General features: G+C 38.1%; 1 protein-coding gene and 2 long non-coding RNA genes across 3 annotated transcripts; 2 read left to right on the forward strand and 1 right to left on the reverse strand.

Moving 5' to 3' along the window:
• The first annotated feature begins 9,186 nt into the window (after positions 1 to 9,186).
• LOC142543200 (uncharacterized) lies at positions 9,187 to 20,572 on the forward strand. The gene is made up of 6 exons (XM_075650301.1): positions 9,187 to 9,552; positions 16,908 to 17,084; positions 17,419 to 17,544; positions 18,653 to 18,856; positions 19,370 to 19,534; positions 19,920 to 20,572. Exons 1-6 carry the CDS (start codon positions 9,340 to 9,342, stop codon positions 20,268 to 20,270), a joined length of 1,236 nt encoding a protein of 411 aa, XP_075506416.1. The 5' UTR covers positions 9,187 to 9,339; the 3' UTR covers positions 20,271 to 20,572.
• On the reverse strand, positions 10,490 to 16,896 carry LOC142543201 (uncharacterized). Its single transcript, XR_012819705.1, has 3 exons — positions 15,946 to 16,896; positions 11,145 to 11,177; positions 10,490 to 10,724 (listed from the first exon to the last, which is right to left on the reverse strand). It is a non-coding gene; the product is annotated as an uncharacterized LOC142543201 (long non-coding RNA).
• On the forward strand, positions 11,126 to 16,103 carry LOC142543202 (uncharacterized). Its single transcript, XR_012819706.1, has 2 exons — positions 11,126 to 11,243; positions 15,938 to 16,103. It is a non-coding gene; the product is annotated as an uncharacterized LOC142543202 (long non-coding RNA).
• Positions 20,573 to 27,345: the final 6,773 nt, after the last annotated feature.

Raw genomic sequence — 27,345 nt, forward strand, 5'->3', positions numbered from 1 at the left:
ATATTTGCACAATTTGATCATCTTAAGGAACTTTTTAGGGCAATCATGTATTCTGCAAAGTTGTAGATAATTTCTCAAGGATTCCAAACATGTTTGAGTCACCTCCATTTGAATTTTTTAGCTTGAGTTATCATTATTTTACCAACACGTAGAAAACCTGAAAATAAAACATATTTAGTAAGACAATTAAATATAAACAAACAATACTAAAATAACATAATTTTATAATTTTAATGAAACTTAAATTTTAAAATACAGGTTTTAACATATAATAAATTATTAATTTTAAGTTTCATCAATGCACTGAGTCGAAAGGTATGTTTTTTATCCTTATTGACGATTGGTGTTTCGAATTTGATAGAAGATTGCTGTTTGTCTGGATTGGTATTTGAGACAGATTATAGACCGATGAGATTATATGCTGTTCAAGCCGAACCAGAGCTGATTTTGAGAATTAAAGCGGCTCAGAGAGTTGATCAGAATGTTCAGAATTCGATTTCGATGGTCAGAGCAGGGCATCGATCAGAATATTAGGTACGGGATAGTGTACTGTATGTGAATAATCGTCTTGTTGTGCCAAATGTTTCGGATTTGAAACCACAGATATTATCAGAAGCGCACAGTAGTCGATTCAGTATTCATCCTGGTGGTAGAAAAATGTATAATGATTTGAAAAGACAGTTTTGGTGGAAACAGATGAAAGCTGATATTGCTACATTTGTATCCAAATGTCTGAATTGCCAATAGGTGAAAGCCGAGAGAAAGAAACCAGGAGGTCTACTGCAGAGTTTATCTATTCCTGAATGGAAATGGGATCACATTTCCATGGATTTTGTGTCGCAGTTACCACGTTCCTCCAGAGGTTGTGATGCGATTTGGGTTGTGATTGACAGATTGACCAAATCTGCATGCTTTATTCCGTACAATATGACGTACAGATATGACCAGATGGCCGATATTTATGTCAGAGAAGTGTTCAGACTGCACGGAGTGCTGAAGTCGATTGTTTCAGACCGTGATCCTCGGTTTACTTCGCACTTCTGGCAGAGTTTACAGCAGGCTCTAGGTACGAAATTACATTTGAGTACCGCATATCATCCACAGACTGATGGACAGTCAGAGCGGACTATCCATACACTGGAAGATATGCTGAGAGCGGTAGTTCTTGATTTTAGCACTAACTGGCAAGATGCATTGCCACTTTGTGAGTTCTCGTACAACAACAGCTATCAGACGAGCATTGAGATGGCTCCTTTCGTGGCGTTGTACGGTAAGAAATGCAGATCCCCTCTGTATTGGGATGATATCTTTGAGGTTCCTGAGATTGGACCTGACATGATCAGAGATATGACTGAGAAAGTGAAGCTGATACAGAAAAGAATGAAGGCAGCTCAAGATAGACAGGCCAAATATGCCAACATCAGACGACGACCGTTGGTATTTGAGGCAGGAGACCGAGTATTCCTGAAGATTTCACCTTTCCGAGGAGTTGTCAGATTTGGCAAAAAAGGGAAGTTGTCTCCACGTTATATTGGGCCGTATGAGATTCTCGAAAAGATAGGAGATCATGCCTATCGACTCGCATTACCAGCCTTATCTATCTGGGATACATGATGTCTTTCATGTATCATTTTTGAGAAAATATCTTTCCGATGCTTAGCATATTATTCAGCCAGACGAGGCCGCAATTGATGAGACACTGAGTTACTTCGAGAAGCCGATCCAGATTCTCGATCGTAAAGAAAAGCAGCTCAGAACAAAGACTATTCCACTTTTGAAAGTTCAGTGGAGTCGTCATGACATTGAAGAAGCTACCTGGGAGACAGAGTCTGATATGAGGCAGAGATTCCCAGAGTTATTTCAGTGATCTGAGTTTTCTGTTTAGCTTCTACGATACATTTCTTTCTGATATGATTTGATTGCCTGTGATTTCGGGGACGAAATCATATCTTAGGGGGGGAGAAATGTAATGCCCGAGATTTTGATTCTGTTAATTGAGATTATTGATTTTGAACTGATATGATTATAGACGGATCATTCCGAGACCAGATTGGGCAAAACATATGAATTACACAATTTTGGGCAGAACCGTTGGCGCCCGAACAGTAGTTTTTGATCCCCCGAGCGCCAATGTTCAACAAGGAAATTTTTCGAACAGAACCTCTCGCGCCCGAGCGGTAAATTGCAATCGCCCGAGCGCCGACCGAGATGCAAGAAAATGTGTCTGGCAGAACATGCCGCGCCCGAGCAGTAATTTGCAACCGCCCGAGCGCCGATTGAAATGTATGAAAATTAGACACGTATCCTAGGCATGCATGAGAGATATATATACAAGTTCATTCCTTCATAAATGAAACGGTGAAAAGCTCCAGGAAAGTTAAGGATTTTCCTTACGCCTTTTAATCAGAGATTTGCGATTTATGAAAGATCCAACCGTTAAAATTTCAATCCGACTTCAGTACTGTATTTCTATCGACGCAAGCTACAACTGGACGTAAGTTTTATTAAGTTTTGATATGTCTTGAAATTATGGTATTTTCAGAATCGGATATGATTCATATATGATGTTCTTGACATGTTAGACGTCGTACAATCGAAACTGGATTGAAGAACGGATACGTATGAAATTGTTATGATTTTCTGAGTTGATTTGATTGAGATGTGATATCAGATTTGTATCGTTATCGATTATGAGTTGTGGTAATTGATATCTGTTGATATTGTATTGACGGGGATATTCAGATTGTTCCGTTATACCATTGATTTTGAGTTAGATTCAGATTGATCAGATTTGGTATTGATTTGAGCAGTATATTGATATTGTACTTCTTGATATTGTCATTGCCAGATTGAGTATCGACAGACTTAGAATTCCAGACTTGAACGTTGTCAGAACTGCAATTAAAGAAAGGTATAAATCAATGTCAAACCGAGAGAATGACTCGAGTCTGATGTACTTGAGTTTCCCTAAATGACATAATTATGGTTATTTTGTGCATTGATTTGAATTGATATGCTTGTTCTATTTATTTATAGAAAGTATGTATTAGACGAGTATTAGACGAGTGATCTTGTGACATAGGTGTTAGATAGTGATGGAATCGTCACTGGCACTTTTCACATTGTCACAGGATAGTGAGTTGGCGAAAGTGCCAAAGTCTGTGACGGATGGGTCAAGACACCGAATGTTTGGTTATATCAATGTTGAATAGAATTGGAGTTTCTTCTATTACTGATATTCGATATGGAATACCAACGTCTGGAAACCGGGATCCCTAGACTAGGATTGAGTCTAGTCTGAGACGTGGAGTCACAAGTCTGATTGACGATTTTATATTGGTTATGTTTCAGATTTTGATACATGTTAGTGATATCTGTTACATGCTTTTACATTGTTTATATGATTGCATGTTTCGTTGATTTATACTGGGATATATTTCTCACCGGAGTTATCCAGCTGTTGTCGTGTTTCTATGTGTGCATGGAAACAGGTGGGACATGATCGGGGTCGAGGAGATGAAGAGAGATCGTGATTAGAGTGGAGACTACGGACCATGATTAGAGATAGAGTTTGGACACTTGGGCTGCGTTTGGTTTGGAGGATAGGATAATGAAATGATTAAGAGAGAAATGATAAAAAGAATGATTGAAGTAGAAATATAATATATAATGATAAAATAATATTATGTTTGGAATAATGGATAAGAATGTGATAATTAATAATTTTTTGATGAATTGACAAAACTGCCCTTCTAATTGTGTGTCGGTGAGGGGCGGGGGGGGGGGGGGGGGGGGGGCGGCGGCGGCGGTCAGTCTGAAGCGACGGCGGCGGTCGACCGAAAGTGGCGGCGGCGGTCGGCCGGCGGCGCCAGTCGGCCGGCAGGTGGCAGCCGGCCGGCGGTGGGCGGTCGGTGGAAGGAAGTGGTGGTGAGTTTGAATTTAGGAGAATGGTAAAATTGGAAAAATAGGATGGATTAAGAGTGTGATAAATAATCCTAGGGGGTGAGGATGTATTATTTTAACCTACCTAATATAACCTAATAATTCATAGGAGGGATAGACTTGGTTAAATAATCACCCGTACCAAACATGTGATTAGGTGGGTTAAAAAAAATAAACCCACCTAATCACCCCTACCAAATGCCCCCTTGATATTTAGTTGTTAAACCTTAGTTTGAATGATTGTATATAGTACAAGACTTGTACTTTAATACTGACATGTATATTAGAATGTATTCCATTACGTTCCGCTTTTACTACAGTATTTTAAAAAAAAAATTAGACCCTATTTATTATAATCAATTAAATTGTCCCAATGATGATTAAGAACATGATTAGCGTCCGGATCCCCACAAGGCACATCCCCAAATCCGATATGTATTTACTTCGTGGAGGCAATGCAATTTCTTGGCGTTCACAGAAACAAACACTTATAACGACTTCATCAAATCACGCCAAGATTATTGCACTATTATGAAGCAAGCCATGAATGTGTGTTGCTAAAATCAATGACCGAACATATCCATATCTCATGCGGATTATCATTCGATAAGAAGCATGTGATACTATATGAAGATAATGTTGCATGTGTTACTCAAATGAAAGAGAGATACTGTTGGAACTTTTCAAGTTCGCAATCTTGATTTTGGTTATAACAAAACTTGTTAATTGTGTTACTAATGATCTACCTTAGTGTGCAACATCTAGGATCACTCACGAGATGTTTACATCGCAAAACTAAAGACCCAACTGAACGCACAAAATGAATCAGTCTAACTGGTTACGTCAATTAAGCAGTCTAGCTGATTGTACAGTTGATAGGTGATTCAACAGGAAAACCTCAGAAGCCTGGCCAGCCGAAGGAGTGTTCAACTGATGAAGAAACCCAGCTGATCAGTCCAACTGAACGAGTGTGAAATCAGTTCCACTGACGAATCAACTGATTTCACCAAGCCTTATTGAAAGATCAGTTCAACTGACTAGCTCGAAACATCAGTTAGAATCTTTCAGTTATGGATGAAGACAAACTCTCTCAAGTGGAATCCAGCTGTATGTGATGGTACAAAGCCATTATCCAGTCAAAGGACAATAATGGACGTTGCATCAGTGCATTAAAGACAAAACGTTTCAGAACGGCAGTCGAAAAAGTCGAGACACAAAGTCCAAGAAAAGAATTTAAGATACAACGGATACAATAAATGAGTCTCTGTACGATCAGTTTTCCCGCCTATATAAAGAGAAGATCAGTGAAGACTCAAAGATACAACTCAAGAGAGAAAAGAAAAGGGCACGCTTCAAAGTCATATTAGCTTAAGAGAAGCATTCAGCTCAGTTGAGGAAACTCTTTACAGATATATCAGCTTAGATTAGAAGCGTATTTCCCTCAGTGTGTGAGAACATCCTTGTTCAGTTCTCACACACACAAACACTCTCAAACCATTCAAATACAGTCTTGCATAAAGACGTTAAACTTGTGTATGTATTCTTTCTCACATAGACATTAAAGAAGTGTTGACTGGAAGGTGCTGCCTTCAGTCTAAGTCTAGGAGTTCAGTTTAGGCAGTGGGTAAGTCCTAGCTGAGTGGGTTTGTACAAAGAGTTGTATAAATCAAAGTCTTCTAGTGGATCATACCCGAGGCAGTAGAAGGGGTGACATAGGAGCAGTTGAAGTCTCCGAACATCCATAAACATATCTTGTGTATTTAACTATCTAACTGTTGTTTTTCAAACTGTTTGGATCAGTTAGAGTATCCATTAGTTTAGTTGTCACCATAACAGAACTGATGAATGCAAAAACTAATATATCCATTTTCGGTTATTCAGTTTACATAAGATAAAATGCTTTCTAATATAATAGTCTTCTTCACGAAGGATTACTTTGAGTTTCTTCCGCTTGGTTTTTAACCAAACACGATTTAATTCATCGGTTTTAATATTCTTAGAACACGAGTTATTGCAGCTCATTGGAGAATATTTTGTTTGAAGCATCCCAAAGATGTTGAGCAAACGATCCTTCAATTGGTATCGGAGCAGGCTGTTCTAAAAAGAACATTTGAAGAAAACTGTGTTTTAAAATCTTACTTTAAAATAGTGTTAAAAGCAATTTAAAAGTATTTCATACGATTTTCAAAACTATTTGAAAATATTTATATGTCGCTCATTGGTAAAGAGTTGAGAGGATTGACTCTGCGACTAATATTGCAGCTACTTCTTTAGACTCTTTACTTAGAGGTTTTTAATTAGCCCGCAGGGGACTGAGAATCATCTGCAAAGATGCACAGCTAAATTGCTCTTTGAACAAGTCTTCAGTTGCAAGCCTACCAGGTCATCAGTTCTTCAGACGAAACTCATCCATGCTGGGACGTTGGATGATTAAATCACCAGCTGCATTCCAGTTGAGCCTAGTCAGAGTCTGCTCGACCAGTCATTCTGCTAAGAAGTCAAGTTCAAGTAGTTTAACTCGTTTCTCTAGCAAAATGAACTCACAACCGATGCAGTAGTTCAAGCAGTCAAACAACTAGTTGATGGTATATCCAGTTCTGTCGCACAAACCAATTGATATCTGATGTTATTTAAAATATGCTACCGTCGTAGTAATCTTTCTTGTTCAACTGATATATGTACTCAGATGTAAATACAAGAAAATTTATTTAAATAAACATCATATTTGTTCAGCTGTGTTTTATTGTGACTGAATTGATATTTCCAAATCTCTTGTCTACATTGCTTGAATGATTATAATATCTGAATGAATGAATATATAAATATCTTTCAGATACGGGTTTTTATTCAGTTTCTGAGGGGGAGCTTCTTGTTTTTCTCTCAATCTAAAAGTATTATCAATCAGTTTTAAAACTCTGTTGTTAAGAAAAATTCTTTCCTTTTTATCAACTGAATAGTTTCTTAATTCTGTCCATCTCTTTTAAAAGGTTTTAACTCAGTTTTGGAGATGGAGTTTTTGGTTATTTTAATTTCATTAAATTCAGTTATAAAAGGGGAGCCTTTAATGATATTTGAACTTGCTAACCCTTGAACTGAATATATTGCGCTTAACTGCTCAGGTTTTGTAATCATCAAAAGGGGGAGATTGTTGGAGCTTTTCAAGTTCGCAAGCTTGATTTTGGTGATAACAAAACTTGTTAATTGTGTTACTAATGATCAACCTTAATGTGCACTATCTAGGATCACTCACGAGATGTTTACATCGCAAAACTAAAGACCCAACTGATCGCACAAAATGAATCAGTCTAACTGGTTACGTCAATTGAGCAGTCCAGCTGATTGTCCAGTTGATAGGTGATTCAGTAGGAAAACCTCAGAAGCCTGGCCAGCCGAAGGAGTGTTCAACTGATGAAGAAACCCAGCTGATCAGTCCAACTGAACGAGTGTGAAATCAGTTCCACTGACGAGTCAATTGATTTCACCAAGCCCAACTGAAATATCAGTTCAACTGACCAGTTCGAAGCATCAATTAGAAACTTTCAGTTATGGATGAAGACAAACTCTCTCAAGTGGAATCCAGCTGTACGTGAAGTTTCAAAGCCATTATCCAGTCAAAGGACAATAATGGACGTTGCATCAGTGCATTAAAGACAAAACGTTTCAGAAGGGCAGTCGAAAAGTCAAACACAAAGTCCAAGAAAAGAATTCAAGATACAACGGATACAATAAATGAGTCTCTTTGTACGATCAAATTTCCTGCATATATAAAGAGAATATCAGTGAAGATTCAAAGATACAACTCAAGAGAGAAAAGAAAAGGGCACGCTTCAAAGTCATATCAGCTTAAGAGAAGCATTCAGCCCAGTTGAGGGAACTCTTTACAGATATATCAGCTTAGATTAGAAGCGTATTTTCCTCAGTGTGTGAGAACATCCTTGTTCAGTTCTCACACACACAAACACTCTCAAACCATTCAAATACAGTCTTGCACAAAGACGTTAAACTTGTGTATGTATTCTTTCTCACATAGACATTAAAGAAGTGTTGACTGGAAGGTGCTGCCTTCAATCTAAGTCTAGGAGTTTAGTTTAGGCAGTGCGTAAGTCTTAGCTGAGTGGGTTTGTACAAAGAGTTGTATAAATCAAAGTCTTGTAGTGGATCCTACCCGAGGCGATAGAAGGGGTGACGTAGGAGCAGTTGAAGTCTCCGAACATCCATAAACATATCTTGTGTATTAACTATCTAACTAGTTTTTCAAACTGTTTGGATCAGTTAGAGTATCCATTAGTTCAGTTGTCACCATAACTGAACTGCTGAATGCAAAAACTAATATATCCCTTTTCGGTTATTCAGTTTACATAATATAAAATGCTTTCTAATATAACAGTCTTCTTCACGAAGGATTACTTCAAGTTTCTTCCGCTTGGTTTTTAACCAAACACGATTTAATTCATCGGTTTTAATATTCTTAGAACACGAGCTATTGCAGCTCATTGGAGAATATTTTGTTTGAAGCATCCCAAAGATGTTGAGTAAACGATCCTTCAGATACATAAAAAACGACAGAACTAAACATATTATCCCTAAGTTTTTTACATTCACCCAAGAGCTTGAGAAGAATAAAGATATTGATATTCGTTGCATTCAATCAAGTAAAAACTCATCAGATCTCTTGACAAAGTCACTTTCTACGACAATATTCAGAAAACATATATAGCATTGTGATGCACAATCTACGAAATATGTGAAGAATCATTCGTGTTAACATGAGGAGGATTTTATGTGACTGCATTCTTTTTCTCTTACTATGGTTTTTATCTTAAATGGTTTTTCCTAGTAAGATTTTTAAGTAGGTAGTATAAAAACACGTAATGAAGACAATCATTATAACACGATCAACATCACAAGGGGGAGTATTGAAAATAAAGAGTTGTGCTGAAAATAAAGAGTTGAAATTATTGAATGTTGAAAATAAGATTTGCAAATATTGAAAATTAGTGTGTGATGATATATGTAATTATTTATTTATTTTTTGGATTATTTCCAAAGACATTATATAAATAAGTTTATCAAATTATGTAGAAGAACACAATTGAGTAGATAAAAAATTATAAAAGTATATAGTTTAATATATTTTGTGAGTTTAAATTTTTATTTTTTATTGTAAATTTTTATTTTTTAAAATTATATTATTAAATTTTGTGTGAAAAGAATTAAATAAATATTCTACTAATATTGTTATTATTGTATTAACTGCGGAGAGGTCTGCTACTGATCAAGAAGAGGCGGAAATAGTTGAAGAAACGCAAATCTAAGACCAAATTTCTGCGAATTAGATCATTGAATACTTCACAAATTTAAGAAACGAGATCAGATTGAAGTTCCCCAGTCGCGGAAATGGCTTACAGGCGGAGGCAACCCAGCCACAATTACGATTCTCCTCCAATAACTCCGGCGCCAGAAGACGGCGGTTCGGCTCTCGCAGCCAAAGCGATGAGGGCGTCTTCGGCGTACAGGGATTCCTCGTTCTCCTCCGCCTATGAACAGTCTGCTCTCACTTCTCCCCGTGATTCCGTTCCGTCTCGTCCTACCCCTCCTCCGTCTTCTATGGTTTCATTTTTTTCCCTTTTATTTGTTTACTTTTTTCTATTACGTTTTGGGAATTTTGAAAATTTGAAGTTATAGTCTGTATTTTTTTAACTGAATTTGTTGTTATACTGGCTAATGTAATTCCGGATAGTTTAGATTTTCTCTAAAGTTTGGTTTGTTTATTTTTCTTCATCTTTTTCATTTCTTAGTGGTTTTGCTCTTCCACGTGTTCCCAAATAGAGCTACTCCTTAAATTGGAGTTTACGTTTGAGAAGTACATAACATTCATATTGTATCTGGTTGGGTTTAGCCAAGAATTTGCTAGAGCACTGAGTGATTTTGAGTGATTCGTGTTTTGTTGATGGCATTGATAGATGGGTTCTTGAAAGATCAAAATTTTTAGTGGGTTGGTATTATTTATGCTCTCATGAAGATGTGTATAATTCATAGACGTAGTTATTAGATTTATGGGCAATGGTTTCTTGGAGAACTGATCAAGTAGGATGGAGCTTATATATGAGATGGTATGGAGTCCGGCTTCTGTAACGACCATGGGCTATTCCGATCTTAGGTTTTCTCGGTACCAAGTCTTTTTGAACAATGTACTTATGTCAGGAGGTCATGGGTTCGAGACTTGGGGAGGTATAACTCCACCAACCTGGTGTGGAGAGTTCTATGAGTAATTGCGCATAGGAAAACCCGTGAGGGACAAAGGCCCCAGTGGGAACCCAACAATGGGGCAAGGCCCCCGAGGGGGCCCAAGATCGGGATAGCCCATGGTCGTTACAATAAAAGGCGCTGATAGGACTCTCCAGACCAGGCTGGTGGAGTGATACCTCCCCATGTCTCGAACCCATGACCTCTTGGCATAAGTACATAGTTCAAAGAGACTTGGTACCAGTTGGGCTACCAAATGTAGCGTCCTTACTCGAGCCACTACTAAAAAGACTAATAAACATGCAACATTAAACTTAATAACAACAAATAAACAACGGAAACCAAATACTTAATCATCTTACAACCCAAACAAAAACATAACAAATAACGGCAGTCTTAAACATTAACACAACCATAATGAAAACATAATTATGAACGAGAAAACGATAAACCACATAAAACCTCCACTGGATCACCACCGAAAACCCAACTGCTCTAGCCACTGCCCTGACCGTCCGAACCGTCCAACCTAAGACCTGCCCCGTGGAATGGGGTGCCCAAAATGAAAACAAGGACGTGATCGACAATCGTCCAATACGATAATGTACGAGTATACAAACTGATATGATGCATGCGAAATGCAATATGCTCGGATATCAAGGATCAAGTCAAGAATCTCATGCTCAGTCTAGAGGCGCCTGAGTGTGTAGTCTATGATCTGTCCTAGGCATGTTTTGGCTCCCACATTAATCATCAAGACGTGGACCTACAATGTCCAGGTCATCAGATCCCGCGGGTCCCGTTGGACACTGTAGCTCTCGATGCCCCATCGTCCACAATACAGAATAGGGCTGAGGGACCCCAACAAACGAGGTATATCTCAAAAGATATCAGGCTCAACATGATATATCATGCATAATATGCCAAAGCAGTAAAACAGTCAGTACATCACATACCTCACTAAAACAATCTGACAGAAAGCTCTGAATCTAGACAATACCAACATAATGAAATCACTATCAAACCAGATCCTGAATTATCAAACATGCTATAAAGTTCTCCCTAATGATCCTTAAATCACTATTTAAGGCTTCAGGATTATACCTGCGGCCGTCGTCAGTCCGTTGATGATGTCTCGATCTCAGTTAACAGACCCCTCCTCGAGTCGATACTAGCTCCGAAAGTTCCTGACACCAAAGTGCCCTAGAAATTGACTAGAAAACCTAAGGTAGGTTAGAACTATCTCTGGAGAATGCGGTCTAGGAAACAAAAGGATTCAGCTTCCATTTATAGGTTGTATCCGACTAGTTCAGAAAATCCGAATCAATCTTATCTGCCACTTGTTAAAATATAATTTATCCTTTTTTAAATTCGGTGGATCCCAACAGCTTGATCCCGAATTAACAATTCATTAATAATACTTAATTAAACAACTCTTTAATTATCTCTTAATTTGTACTTCATTCAAAATAAGGATTCGGGTCATTACATCATCCCCTCCTTACGAAGATTTCGTCCTCGAAATCAGAACTGAAGTACAGTACAACTGAATAAAATACAACTCAAAAAAATGTGGATACTCTGAGCGCCTACGACTCTCTAACTCCCAAGTCGCTTCTGCAGTACCTCGGCGTTTCCATTGCACTAGAACAAGTAGAATGGTCTTGTTTATGAGCTTTTCTCTCTTTTCTACCCAGGATTAAAAGCGGCTGCTCGACATAAGTCAAGTCTTCTTCAAGTTGAACATCTGTCGGACCAAGAACGTGCGATTCCTGATCATGAACTGGATAATTCTCTTCATGCTTCTTCAACTGCACTGATCATGAACTGGATAATTCTCTTCATGCTTCTTCAACTGTCTGGATGCATATGCAATCACATGACCATTCTGAGTTAAAACACACCAAGTCCTTGAAGTGATGCATCAGTGTACACAATGTACCCTCCTGATCCAGATGGCAGAGCTAAAACTGGTGCAGTTGTCAAACGTTGACGCAGTTCATTGAAACTATTTTCACAATCATGTGTCCATTCGAACTGCACATTCTTACACGTCATTGTGTCAATGGTTTGGCAATGTAAGAAAATCCTGAGATGAATCTCCGGTAATATCCTGCCAAACTAGAAAACTTCTTATCTCTTGAGCTGATTCCGGTCGTGCCCAACTCAACACTGCTTCAATCTTGCTAGGATCCATTGATATTCCATCCGTGGATATAACATGTCCCAAGAAGACAACTCTGTCGAGCCAAAACTCGCACTTGTTCAACTTAGCATACAATTAGTGATTCCTTAAGGTTAGCCACACAATCCTTAAATATCCACTCATATTCCATCTTTAGATATAACATGTCCCAAGAAGACAACTCTGTCGAGCCAAAACTCGCACTTGTTCAACTTAGCATACAGTTGGTGATTCCTTAAGGTTAGCAACACAATCCTTAAATGTTGTGCATGCTCTTTAAGGCTACGAGAGTATACCAGTATGTAATCAATAAAGACAATGACAAACCTGTCAAGATACTCTTGGAATACTCGGTTCATCAAATCCATAAATACTGCTGGAGCATTCGTCAACCCAAACGGCATCACTAGAAACTCGTAATACCCATACCTTGTTCGAAATGCAATCTTAGGGATATCACGTTGATGAACTCGAAGTTGATGATACCCAGACCGTAAATCGATTTTCGAGTACACTGAAGTCCCTTGCAGTTGATCAAACAAATCATCGATCCGTGGTAACAGATATTTATTCTTGACTGTTACTCGGTTCAACTGTTGATAATCTATGCAAAGTCGTATAGACCCATCCTTCTTTTTAACGAACAACACTGGTGCTCATCAAGGAGACACACTGGGTCTAATGTACCCCTTGTCAAGAAGATCTTGTAACTGTTGTTTCATCTCTTTCATCTCCGTTGGTGCCAATCTATAAGGCGTTCTGGAGATAGGTGCGGTTCTTGGTACCAACTCTATCTCCGCTTCCACTTCTCTCTCTGGAGAAAATCCAGGAATTTCATCGGGGAAACATCAGGAAATTCATCGACAACTGGAATGTTCTTCACGTCGATTACATACTTCGATACGTAAACAGCATAAATGAGGTATCCTTCTCCTCCTTTCGCTAAAGCTCGTTGTACCTTTACAGCAGACACTACTGGCATTGGAGGTCGAGCTCCCTCACCGAAGAAGAACCAATTCTCGTCTCTTTCTGGACGAAACTGGACAAGACGTTGATAACAATCTACAGTAGCTCTATACTTAGTCAATAGGTCGATTCCCGTAATACAATCGAAATCTTCCATAGCCAATTTCATCAAATTGGCAGACAAGTATATTCCCTCAAACTCTAACAAACAGTCTACTACAAGTCTCTTAGCTAAAACATCTTGTCCCATCGGTGTAGACACCGACATCAAAACATCTAATGACACGTAGGGCAGTTTATGCTTCTTAACAAACATTGATGCTATGAATGAATGCGATGCTCCAGTGTCAATTAATACATATGCAGGAATACCACATAAAAGAAAATTACCTGCAATGACTCTCTCGTTTTGCTCCTCAGCTTGTTCTTGGTTTTGGGCAAACACTTGCCCCTGAACTCATGGGCGGTTTTGAGATCATTGTGATATTTCACCACGACGAGAACCTTGAGCAGGAAACCTTTCTGTTGCACAGTGGCCTTAGATTGTTTTTCACTGTAAGACCGTGTCATAGAACCTCCGCCTCCACTCTAATTCTCCAAATTAGGCCAATCCCTCTTCATGTGACCAAAACCACCACAATTGAAACAAGCACCTGTTACTTTTCGACCATTCTCCGTCTGGTAATTGCCTCCGCAGTGGCCACATTGTAGCTTTTTCCTACCAAAGCTGTGCACCCCTCCAGAACCAGAAGAAGAAGAAGAAGATACAGACTTCTTGAAAGACTGACCCCTCGATCCCAACGAACTAGAACTTTTGCTAGCTTGCATAGCCTTCCTCCTAGCAGTACTGATCTCAGCTTGACGACGACGATTCACTAATCCTTCGTAGGAAGTAGGATCGTCACAGACAGAAACCCGATAAAAAATATCCTGGTTCAAACCATTCAAAAAGTGAGAATATTTTGCTGCAGAATTCTCACTGATGTGAGGAGCGTACGGAAATAGATCCGTAAAACGCTTTTGAGAATCCCTTGCATAAAGCCTAAAGGTCAAAAGTTCCATCTCCTCTCATTCGCCTCGCGAAGAGCTGGCGGAAAGTGATGATTGATGAAGGCCTGACGGAAATGTTCACAACGAATCCGGCCATGCTGCTGAACTAGAATGACAAAAATAGGTTTCCACCATTTCCGAGCTTTTCCTTGGATCATGAAATCGGCTACCTCCATCTTCTCATCCTCGTCATAGTACAACACTCGAAAACACTTTTCCATGATATCGACCCAAGCTTCAGCAACTTCAGCATTCTCATCTCCGGTCAACGGTGGAGGTCCAATCTTCATGAATCCATAATGTTGACACGGTTCCTACGTCTCCTTTCATCATGATCTCGATGACGCCTTCCGTCACGATCTATACGACGATGTTCTCGGCCAGCCTCATCGTTGCCATAACGGCCATGTCCCACACTTCCGTGACTGCTTCTATCTCCTGACATCTGAGAGGAAACCAAAATCAACCTCTAAATCCTCATAACAGAATTACTAATGTCCCAAAAATCTTTGCATGCTCTGATACCTCCAAATGTAGCGTTTTACCCGAGCCACTACTAAACAGACTAATAAACATGCAACATTAAACTTAATAAAAACAAATAAACAGCGGAAACCAAATACTTAATCATTTTACAACCCAAACGAAAACAGAACAAATAACGGCAGTTAGAAACATTAATACAACCATAACGAAAACATAATTCTGAACGAGAAAACGATAAATCACATAAAACCTCCACTGGATCACCACCATAAACCCAACTGCTCTAGCCACTGCCCTGGCCGTCCGAACCGTCCAACCTAATACCTTTCCCGTGGAACTGAACGAGAAAACGATAAATCACATAAAACCTCCACTGGATCACCAACATGAACCCAACTGCTCTAGCCACTGCCCTGGCCGTCCGAACCGTCCAACCTAATACCTTTCCCGTGGAATGGGGTGCCCAAGATGAAAACAAGGACGTGAGCGAAATCGCCCAATACGATAATGTACGAGTATACAAACTGATATGATGCATGGGAAATGCAATATGCTCGGATATCAAGGATCAAGTCAAGAATCCCATGATCAGTCTAGATGCGCCTGAGCGTGTAGTCTCTGATCTGCCCTAGGCATGTTTTGGCTCCCACACTCATCATTAAGACGTGGACCTACAATGTCGAGGTCATCAGAGCCCGCTGGTCCCGTCGGACACTGTAGCTCTCGATGCCCCATCGTCCACAATACAAAATAGGGCTGAGCGACCCCAAAAAACGAGGTATATCTCAAAAGATATCAGGCTCAACATGATATGTCATACATAATATGTCAAAGCAGTAAAACATGTATCATGTAACAGATAAATATGCAGCATATAAGTGTGTATACTACACTTGGATATCTCAGTCGTTGAATCACGTACCTCTCTAAAACAATTTGACAGAAAGCTCTGAACCTAGACAATACCAACATAATGAAATAACTATCAAACTAGATCCTGAATTATCAAACATGCTATAAAGTTCTCCCTAATGATCCTTAAATCACTATTTTAGGTTTTAGGATTATACCTGCGTCCGTCGTCAGCCCGCTGATGATATCTCGATCTCAGTTCACGTACCCCTCCTCGAGTCGATACTAGCTCCGAAACTTCCCGACAGCAAAGTGCCCTAGAAACTAGCTAGAAAACCTACGGTATAAGGCTAGAACTCTCTCTGAAGAATGCGGTGTAGGAAATAAAAGAATTCAGCTTCTATTTATAGGCTGCATCTGACTAGTTCGGAAAATCCGAATCATTCTAATCTACCACGTGTTAGAATCTAGTTGGATTTCTCGAGATAATGTAATCTGAAGTAGATCGGGTTATCCCTTTTTAAATTCGGTGGATCCCAACAGCTTGATCTCGAATTAACATTTCCTTAATAATACTTAATTAACAACTCTTTAATTATCTCTTAAGTTATATTTCATTCAAAATAAGGATTCGAGTCATTACAGATTCAGTATCGTGGTAGGGAGAAGGGAAGTAAAAGAACAGTACTTGTCACCTCACTGGGAGATTTGTGCCTCACTGAGGAATTGATGCGCCAATTGTGCGGGAGCTCATTGTGCTAATTTCAAGATGTAAAGGCTTTGTTACTTGTGTATGCGCTAACTGACTTATACTCTTTTGTTGCATAACTATAACCGTCAGGCCTCAATTCTACTAATGTGTTTATGTTTGAAGTTTAATTGTGTCAACTTTATACAACCGGGTTTTGTTTTTTAGAGCAATGGGAGCATGGGATCTTGGAGTTTGGCAAGTCTCTTGAGATGAGCTCATCGAGCCTTCTTTGTGCCAAATTTGGTACTTTTAATTATAGTTAGACAATTGCATGAGTTGTAATGAGAAAGGCAGAGGGAACTTTGGATTCTAGAACGATCAATTAATACTCTTGTTCCATCCATGACATAGTGGAGTTCATTTATGTGATGCTTGATTGTTATTATAATTTCAAACGTTGAACATGTAACCATTTTTGTTATACTGTAGGATACTGCATCATCGTATGAGCATAAGCCAAAGAACATGACTGAATCTAAGAAAGGATTCTGGGGAATGCTGTCGAGGAAAGCTAAAGCTATTGTTGATGACAGTGATTCTGTTCAACCACATGAAATGCTAAGAGGGACAAAACTTCAGACTTCCGACATTGCCAAAGGTGGTCAGGTAAGAAGTTCTTGAATGACAGGATTTGCTGCAATTCCTGGTTGAAACAAAAAATGCCTTCTGTATAACTCATTTCATTACAACTTTTTGTTTCAAAATTTTCTTGGTCGATATTTGCCAAATTCACTCACTCTTCCAAAATGGCAATCTCCTGACTTAGTTCCTGACTTAGTTCTCTAAAGTTTATATTCTTAATATCGCTTTGTTAGTGTTTCACTGATGATAGTCTAAGATCTATTACATTAGTTTAGTTTTTTAACCAGTGGTAACCACAATGATTCGTTAGCATGGGAGCAGGAGCAATTTCATTTTTTTATTCTTCTTTCACATGCAGTCCTATGATACATACAACTCTTCAGAGAGCCATCGGAAGACTGATGGCCCTGCATTACAGAAGGGATTTGATGCGATAGCATCATCGCTTAATTTCATTGGTGGCACTATTGGTAATGCTCTTGAGGTAAACGTCTGTTTTATGGACTTTGGTTAGTGATTTGGGAAAAGAGGTGGGAAAAGTGATCTAAATGTATCTTGATGAGATCTTCATACTCTGATAATTACAAATAACAAAGTCTTAAAGACACATTACACACTTAACCGCATGGTAATATTTGCTTTTTCTGGTGGTTCAGTCTCCCCTTTAATAACAATAACTACTGTTCAATTTTACATTCTCTCTTTAGCGTGTTGATAGATGATAAGTGATTCCTTTGACCATATTGGATAGAGGCAGAAAGTTCATCAGGCTGCCTACAAATATTATTCAATATTGACCAGTTGCAAATTGCAATGCAATCTATTTCATCACTGGCATGACTTGTATTTTATTTTGGCATTTTCTTTCCATAGTTGGGCTGTCGTAGTGTGATCTTAATAAGTTCCATATACAAATAATGCAGAAGCTATCACTTGTTGTGTTGAGATTAATCTCATTTAACATGATTGATGAATAAAATGTATCAGCACTATGCACATGAGAGTCTATTTTCCAGGTACACGTGACGAAGGGTTTATTAAATGCGAATAAATTACATTATGGTCTGTCTACTCAAGACTTCGGGTTTGGATATTTGATTAATGACATGTATGCAGGAAATGCGATTTCCTCGAGATAAATTGACACGTGTGCAATGAAATCTGACAAATTTTATAATGGAAAATTCTAGATTGAACAGGCTCATGTACTGTTGGAGGTCCTGTTAGTACAATGACAAGATGAAGTGATTAATTATTGCAGTACACTTTTCTTGTAAAATACTTGCAGTACGTGATTTTTTGTTTTTGAAAATTATTATCAGACCTTTAAAAATGGTTCCATTCTTATCGGCAACCATATCCAAAGAATTTTACTCTCTGAAGCTTATCAATTAACGTCCAAAATTCCTTAATATTCTCCTAAAACATTCCCCATGTGTAATGATAATCTTATAACTAGGAAGGTAAAAGAATAAAGTTTGATAAATTTTAATTCTCCCTTGGCCCTGTGTGGATTCAAAGCTTTTCTTATAATAAATCGCTGTCCTTGGCTCAATTTCTTTAATGATGTTGATCGTCTGCATTCTTTCCAGGAGGGGATTACAGCTGTGGAGAACCGAACAGCAGACATAATGCAGGAAACTCGCAGGATTCGACTAAGAAAAAAGAATGAAAGCTCAACATCACAGAATCAAGGATCAAGTGTTGGTACTTTGCGACAACAGCTCATGATGCCATCTCGTACGCAACCACAGACACATATGGACTTGGAAACTCAATTGAAGGCATCTCGCGACGTAAGGTGCCAATTGTGTAGTACTGATTGTAATCAAATCACTATCTTGTACATTCTGACCTTTTTATGCTCCTTTATTCCACTGTATTTAACAGTTCAAAACATAATGCTCTTCCATTGTGCCTTAAGGGAAGCTAACTCCAATACATTAGAATATAATATGGGTTTCCCATGTTTAATCAAGAGCAATCTATGTTCATCGGTTATGAAGTTTTACTTGCGTAGATTTTAAAAAATAACAGATGTCTAATGATGTTAAATCATTTCGGGTCCTTAGAAGGATTACTTTATGTTAGGGACGTACTGGTTGGTTCTGATTGCATGGTCTGTTGGACATTCGTTAACTTCTTGTTACAACTTTATTGTTTTGACTAAAAATGAGTGCACGTTGTTGGTAGGGAAATCACTATAACCATTATATTACATGCCAGGATTTAGTTTCGCTGTATTTAATGTTGAGACGTCTCTTTTGGGGTTGTATTTATGGAATAAAAGAGATTATCATCTACATCAGGTTGCAATGGCAATGGCTGCGAAAGCAAAACTTCTTTTGAGAGAGCTTAAGGCTGTCAAGGCTGACCTGGCATTTGCAAAGGAGAGATGTGCTCAGCTGGAAGAAGAAAATAGAATCCTTAGGGAAAGCAAAGAAAAAGGAGATAACCCAGAAGATGATGATTTGGTTAGTAATCTATCTCCTTGTAAAAATAAAGAGAGCACCTATCCTGGCCATATAAGAATCAATATAAAATCTAAAATTTGTGATCTATCTTATTCATCTCTGTTTGCATGTTTCCGGGACTGCTGTTTACTCCGTAATGATGCAAGTAAAGTTTGCATCGAAGACATTTATTTTCATTTTTGCAAATTATAATTGTATTTGCGCACACCGCATATATGTATATATATAATTAATATAACAATCAGTTCATGTCATACTACTTTTACCACACGGTCTCCATTTTAAGTACACTTCTTTCCCTTATGCGATATGATTGATTGCCACCATTTTTCTGCAATCCATGTGTAATAATCTAATAGTCTTCTAATAATATTGTCTCTATCAGATAAGGCTTCAGCTTGAGACTCTTCTAGCTGAGAAAGCAAGACTTGCACAAGAGAACTCAGTTTACACACGAGAAAACCGTTTCCTGAGGGAGATTGTCGAGTACCACCAGCTCACAATGCAGGATGTAGTGTACTTAGATGAAGGCAGCGAAGAGGTCACTGAAGTCTACCCCATCAAGATACCTTCACAATCCTTTGATGCAACACCTCCTCCCACTCCAACCCCTCCCCAGGGAGCAATTCCGCTTATGTCTCAGATTTCGTCTTCTCTAGATCTCAAAGAAGCATCCCAAACTGTCATCCCAGTGAACCCTTATGTTCAAATGCCATCAGATTCAAGAAGACATTGAATTGAGGCTCTGGTTTGATTTGCATCCCATTTGAACAGGTTTGAATTCTTATCAGTGTGACTTTCTTGATATATTCTGATAAGCATGTTTTTGTCGGATGTTGTAAATTGATGTATTAGTGATAATTTTCACATTAAATTTTTACCGTTGTAAGATGATAAAGTGTCTAAAAAGGGATCATTGATTTTGTCTTCACTTGGATATAAAGCTCATGTTTTTTCTTGTTATAGGGTGTCACTGGAAGCTTATTTTGTACTAAGCTACGTAAGTTTTGGAAGGATCACATATTTGTGCTTGTGTTTCTTCTTTTTTTTAACGACAAATCAAAGCTTCATCGATAACAAGTAAATAAAAATAATGGCTGTACCGATGTGCATCTGAAATATGCAATTTAATATCAACTAAAGACTATTCAATCATGCGTCTATATTATCATGACATCTCGCTATTCCTTGCGATTCACAACAAATAGCCAGGAACATAGAACAAAATGGCAACTGATGATATAACGTACGAATTTTGTTATGGTCAGCAAGCAAAAGAATGAATACATACTGACCCCAGAAACCCAAGGGACCCTCATTTTCTTGGTATTAAAAGAAGCTATCCGAGTCCAGAACTCGAATAGATGAAAGCCTAATCGAATTTCGACCGAAATATTTTATATTTTAGATGAAATTGGAGATAAAACATATATTAGAAAGCGTTCAAATATTAAGAAAAGTTTTTGTTTTTTGTTTTTTTAGTGTTTGATAGGCTTTTAAATCCTTTTCGAAGTGCTTAAATACTAAACACAACCCTCATTTCTAAACTCAATTTCAACACGAGACCTACAATACCACATTATTGGTACCTCGATTTTTTTTTTTTAAAAAACACTACTTTTCTAAACTATCTTAAACCCAATAAACAAATTTTATGGTCTCTAATCATCTCCACACGTTATCTTTCAATTTTTATTTACTATCTATAATATGATAAATATATTTATCTTAACTAATTTTTATTTGATATGTCACTTCGTCATATGATCTGTAGGTGAAACGTCCTCACTCTTATTTTAACTAAATAATACTAGATTTTTTTTCCACTAATCATGAACATTGCTTTTCACCAAAATTAAATAATTTAAGCTTCAAATTAAAAAGAGATGAGACGATCTTACGAATCTTTATTTGTGAGACGGATTAACTCTATCGATATTTACAATAAAAAGTAATACTCTTAGCATAAAAAGTATAATAAGAGACCTGTCTCACAAAATACGACCCGTGAGACCGTCTCACACAAGTTTTTGTCAATTAAAAAAGATGCTAAATAAAAAGTTAGTTTGATACCATATCCAAATCAATTCCAAAATCCTAAAAAATTACTCAAACCATCATAAAATTAAGTATTAAAAACTTCTCAAAATAAAAATCAACTTTCATTCAATCCTTTAAAACAACAAAGAAACGAGAGATATTCGGGTGTGTACTGACCAGCCCAATCCGTTCAAGAGTCGAAGCCTCCAATATCAATATTCTCCTCACCTACAACAATTCAAACCTAGTGAATCTAATGGCTCAACACATCCTAACCGATGATAGCAAATAATACATGTACAAGCACATGCATTTCAAAAAAATACTTTTAATAATATACATCCGACTTAAAAATCATAAGCATACACATTTTCATAACTCATTGAAAATACTTAACATCATTTAGAATTTCCTCCTCATTTATCATAAATCATGTTTGATGAATTTTGATAATTGAAAGTGACTATCCTATATCCTTTCTCATTTATTCTTTGTTCGATTGATCAATCTATAAACCATGGTACATGGAGGCGGGGGCGACAGCAACTTTCGTCAATGGGTCGTGGCCTAAAATAAAATAATTTCACCGTCCTTTTTTAAGATGTATCCTTCACATATCCTATGTCGCAGTCAAATCACATCCTTCAATTTTTTTTACATAATAAGTACGGTTTCTTCGAAAATTCTTAAATAAAAAGCATAGTTAAAACATTTTCGCATCATAAACTTTTCCTACGTCGAATATACGTTATAAAATCATAAACTTTACATACGACTCAAAGATATATTTTTTGGGTTATCGAATTTGCTCGGAACATTGTCAAAAACCTCTAAACTTTACAATCCTCGATTTTATACTTTCGAACTCTACCCGTGTCCTCTCTAAACCATCCCGTAAATTTATGTACAACCTATAACACATCTACACTTGCTGCAACAGCCCACAACTCGACGATGAACGACTTCACACAAGCCTTGTTTCGACCCATGTGCGCATATCCTTCGTTTTTACTCCTCCCAACTCGAACCCGGACACAACCAAGCCCTAAGAACCTTCTAAGATGCATACCAGCCCCTAGACGAGGACCTCAACCTCTCATCACATGCTGGAAGTGCCTAAAATCTAGCCTAAGCTGCTGCCAACAACATGCGTGCCCATAGCTTTTATGCATTGACCCTTGCACTCCACGGAACCCTTCCCGACTCCAGCCCTTAACCACAACCTTAGGCACTCCTCAACCCTAGACCAAGCCCCTATGCAGCCCTTCTCCAGCCACAAGACGCTGGCCAACCATGACCCGAAGGCGAAGCTCGAAGGGGAACGAAGCCGTGCGGCGTCTAGGCGACCACGCATGCGACACCCGTTGTGGTCCGCCTCCCAGCCCTTTGGCTCAACTTCCAGACGAATAAAACCTTGTAAAATCATACATATAACACCTAGACATCCCTCTCATGAGTCCCCGATGGCAACAACGTTCCTTTGCATCAATAACCGTCCAAAACATTGTTAAAACGTCGATATGATATATAATGTGTTACAACTTTTTAAATTCGAACTCTCAGACGTTATTCATGCAAGAAAACATTAAACATGCAACACAGTTTGAATAAAGAGGCTTTAGAACGTGCTTTTACATTTAAAATGCATGAAATACGAATATCGGTCTGGTGGAGCGTCGGTGACGAACAGAGGACGATTTCTATCTTTTTTTCTCGACAAAACCGACCGAAAACCTACCTTAGGATGCAAGGGACTCAAGTGTTCATTGCTAGAAGGAAGAACATGGAAGAAAATCGAAGAATAAAGGAGAAAAAAACGAAACCTACCTTGAAAATTACAAGGGATCGGGCGCTGCTTCACATATTTTGTGTGTGTGCACTAGGTGTTTAGGTGTGTGTGTGCGTGTAGATTAGGGCTCATTCAAAACAACGCATGAAACATATACTACTTCAAAAATGCTACTTTTTTTTTGTTAACTTATTTTCGAAGTTTAAAATTAGAATGCATGCAATACTTGTTAGAGTAGGTCCCATCGAGCCAAGTGTTGGCCGAGGGTCCATGTTGAAACTCTATGTATAAACATTCTATATTTTAATAATATTTGAAATTATTGTTTTGACACATCTTTATCTGTATACCCATGCTAGTTGCATAGATTAATTTCTTGAATATAAAAATAGTAGAAAGAATATGAGATGCTCATATGATGAGTATCATGAAACTCATATTTGCAATACTTTATATTCTAAACAGTTCCTAGTTGATTCAGCCGCCGCTAAGAAGGATATAGGCCGCTCGAGTTCGAGACTAGTATCTGTGATGTGAGTACCATGTTTCATTGGTAGGGGACATTGTGATGTACGAACATGCAGATAGGTGCTCCTTGTAGAGTGTGTGGACCCGGACGCTAATCAAGTTCTTAATCATCATTGGGACTAATTAATCAATTATAAAACAGGGTCTAAATTTTTTTTTTTAAAATACAAAGCGGAAACGTAATGTAATTCAATTCAAATTACATATGAAACATAAATATACAAATCCTGTATTATCTACAAGAATTCAACTAGGTTCAACTATATCTCAGTGTTGAATCCTAAGTTGCTTCGAAGCCCGGACCTCCACGCTATCTAATCCAGCCTTTCTCTCTTCTTGACCCTGATCCTATCCCATCTGTTGCCATGCACACATACAGACAAGACAACAGGCGGATAACTCCGGTGAGAATTACATTCTCAGTATAAATCATGTATACATGCAATCATCAAAACAATATAAAAGCATATAACAGATATGTCTAACGTGTATTCAAATCAGAATACAAATCCATATCAAGAATAAATCCTATTCTAAACATGTACCATCATCAGGAACATAAATCAATATGTACCATATTCAGGCACATAATCAACATGAATCAATATAACTGTCAATTAGACTCATGACGTCACATTTAAGACTAGACTCAATCCTAGTCTAGGGATCCTGGTTTCCAAATGTGGTATTCCTATATCGAATTCCGTAATAGAAGGAACTCTGTTCCTATTACTCGATATAACCAAATATGGTGTTCCTATATCGAATTCCGTAATAGAAGAATTCCAATCCTATTACTCGATATAACCAACATCCGGTGTCCTGACCTATCCGTCATTGACTGTAGCTCTATCGCTAATATCCCATCTTGAGACATCGGGCAATGTGCCCGTGGCGATCCCGCCACTGTCAGGCAGTTCGGTCCCAAGATGTCTACACCATCTAGTGACATATTGCGATGTGCCCGTGGCGATCCCACCACTATCAGGCACTTCTGTCACAAGATTACTCGTCTAATACATGCTATCTATAATTCAAGAGAACAAGTATATCAATCAAATCATGCAATATCACTGCAATAAAGTAAAGTATGTGATTTAGGGAAACTCGAGCCAAACCTCACTCGAGTTGTGCAATCCCAACTCAACATTAATTTATACCTTTATCTTCTCGGTCTGACGAAGACGAAGTCCTGAATTCAACTCTGTCCATTCTCAATCTGGTAATAACAATATCGAACAGACACAATATCAATATGTAACTCAATTCAGAACCTGTTCTGATCAATACTCAAATCAACATACTATCTGATCAATGTCAATCGACATATAGTACAACAATACAATCTCAGTCAATCGTAAATCTGGTCAATATCAATCTACTGAGGTTTCGACGACATAACAATACAGTCTCGATAACCCCGTAAATCCCAACATCTCCGACATACCAGAACTCATAATCAATACCGGTATAACTCATAATTTCAATGATAATACAAATCTGATATCGAATCTCAGTCAAATCGACTCCAAAATTCATAACAATTACATAACCAGTCCGTTTCTTAATCCGACTTCGATTCTATGATGTCTAACATGTCAAGAACATCATATATGAATTCCATTCAATTCTGACACCATCATAATTTCAAAACATGTCAAAACGTAGTAAAACTTACGTCCAGTTGTAGCCTACGTCGATAGGAACACAGTACTGAAGTCGGATTTAAAATCAGACGGACGAATTTCTCACAAAAGGTGTAAGGATTTTCTATCACTTTCCCCTGACCCTTTTCTCGGTTTTCTTGCCAAATTCTGAAGGCGTGATACGTATATATATATCAGCTGCATGTTAATGATACGTGTCTATTTTTCATGAATTTCAGTCGGCGCTCGGGCGGTCGCAAGTTACCGCTCGGGCGCGGAGCCTTCTGCCCGATACATATCTTTGTTAAACACTGGCGCTCGGGCGGTTAAAGATTGCCGCTCGGGCGCCAGACTTTCTGCCCAAACTCCAATCTTGCGATGCATTGGCGCTCGGGCGGTCACAAACTACCGCTCGGGCGCCGCATCCTCTGCCCAAAACATGCTCCTGTTGAACATTGGCGCTCGGGCGGTTATTTTCTACCGCTCGGGCGCCAATAGTTCTGTCTAAAAATTGCACCCTTCATATGTTTTGGCCAATCTGGTCTCGTAATAGCCCGTCTATAATTATATCAATTCATAATCAATAATCTCATATTAACAGAGTCAAAATCTCGGGCATTACATAGAGTGCACTGAACAACCCTCCATAAAGGACTTTCCAAGTGGTTCTCACTTATCGAGTGGAAACATCCTAGTTTATGGTTGTACACCATTAGTCCTTTTGACCCGGTACAACATTGAGACTCTATATGCTAACATTGCACTTTGACTTGTATACCGACTCATATGGAGTCATCAGGTGGCAAGGTTGGGTGTTTTGTTGAAAGATATAGGAGTCGATGCATTGTAGTCGGGGATTCACCGCTTATCTTCGGGTATGGATATCCTATGTGTATGTAGTATGAAATCTCTGATCAGAGTATGGTGGTAATTAAGAAAGGGGTTTCTTAGATTACACCATCGATGCGACTATGACATGACACATAGTATCGATTCTTTTACAGCTCTCGATATACCAATATTTGTCGAATCGATTGGGATATATGAGATGAAAGGACCGTACTCTACGCTAAAGATAATTTAATGGTTCTTGCAGGCACTATCATTTGATACCTTGGGAATCATGTAAGCGATGCTGCTAAGAGTTTAACATGATTGGTTAGGTACTATCAGACTTGAGTTCTGACGTTCTTATTATCAAAGAATTGATAATTAGGAATGGAGCAATTGAGGTATGCTCATATAAGGACATGTTTTGTAGAACCCGTAAATCAGTCTACGTTTAAGCCATGCATAATTCTAGATTTTTAAATTTAATTGACTTCATTGCATGATTATTTTAAATGCATTTATTTGAAGTTAATTATTTATTATTTCAGTTCAGTAGTTTGATTTTTAACATTTCAGTTATTTCAGTGAGGCCGGACTGGAGTTGGAGTTTGGAGATAGAATTTACGATTCGAGAAATATTTCCAGAAGTTAATTTAGCTAGCAAGTAAGTTAATTTAAGTTAGAAAGGGAGGTTTGAGGATTTAATTTAATTATTTGAGGTGATTAAGAAATGAACTCATTTAAGTTACTTAATTAAGGGGTTAACTCACTAAATTAATTAAAGGATTAGTAAGGCTTTTAAGGGTTATTAAATTACTAGATAATCAATTTTCCCCTACCATTTATCATGCATGTTTCGGCCACCCCTTGCCTAGACCACACATTTCCAACTCATCAACTTTGACCAATTCTTTGCATGTAATTAGTAGGATAATTCTAGGATTTTTGGGAGCACAATTTAATTAATTAATGGGCAC

The sequence above is a fragment of the Primulina tabacum genome, chromosome 4 (assembly GCF_025594145.1).
Source record: "Primulina tabacum isolate GXHZ01 chromosome 4, ASM2559414v2, whole genome shotgun sequence".
Lineage (NCBI taxonomy): Eukaryota > Viridiplantae > Streptophyta > Magnoliopsida > Lamiales > Gesneriaceae > Primulina > Primulina tabacum.

What these genes read in the sequence shown, in the direction of transcription:
- LOC142543200 (XM_075650301.1), top strand. Translation starts at nt 9,340, where the DNA reads ATGGCTTACAGGCGGAGGCAACCCAGCCACAATTACGATTCTCCTCCA. An exon ending in CTATTGGTAATGCTCTTGAG is followed by an intron (nt 17,545 to 18,652) that starts GTAAACGTCTGT and finishes CATTCTTTCCAG; the next exon opens with GAGGGGATTACAGCTGTGGA. An exon ending in ACCCAGAAGATGATGATTTG is followed by an intron (nt 19,535 to 19,919) that starts GTTAGTAATCTA and finishes TGTCTCTATCAG; the next exon opens with ATAAGGCTTCAGCTTGAGAC.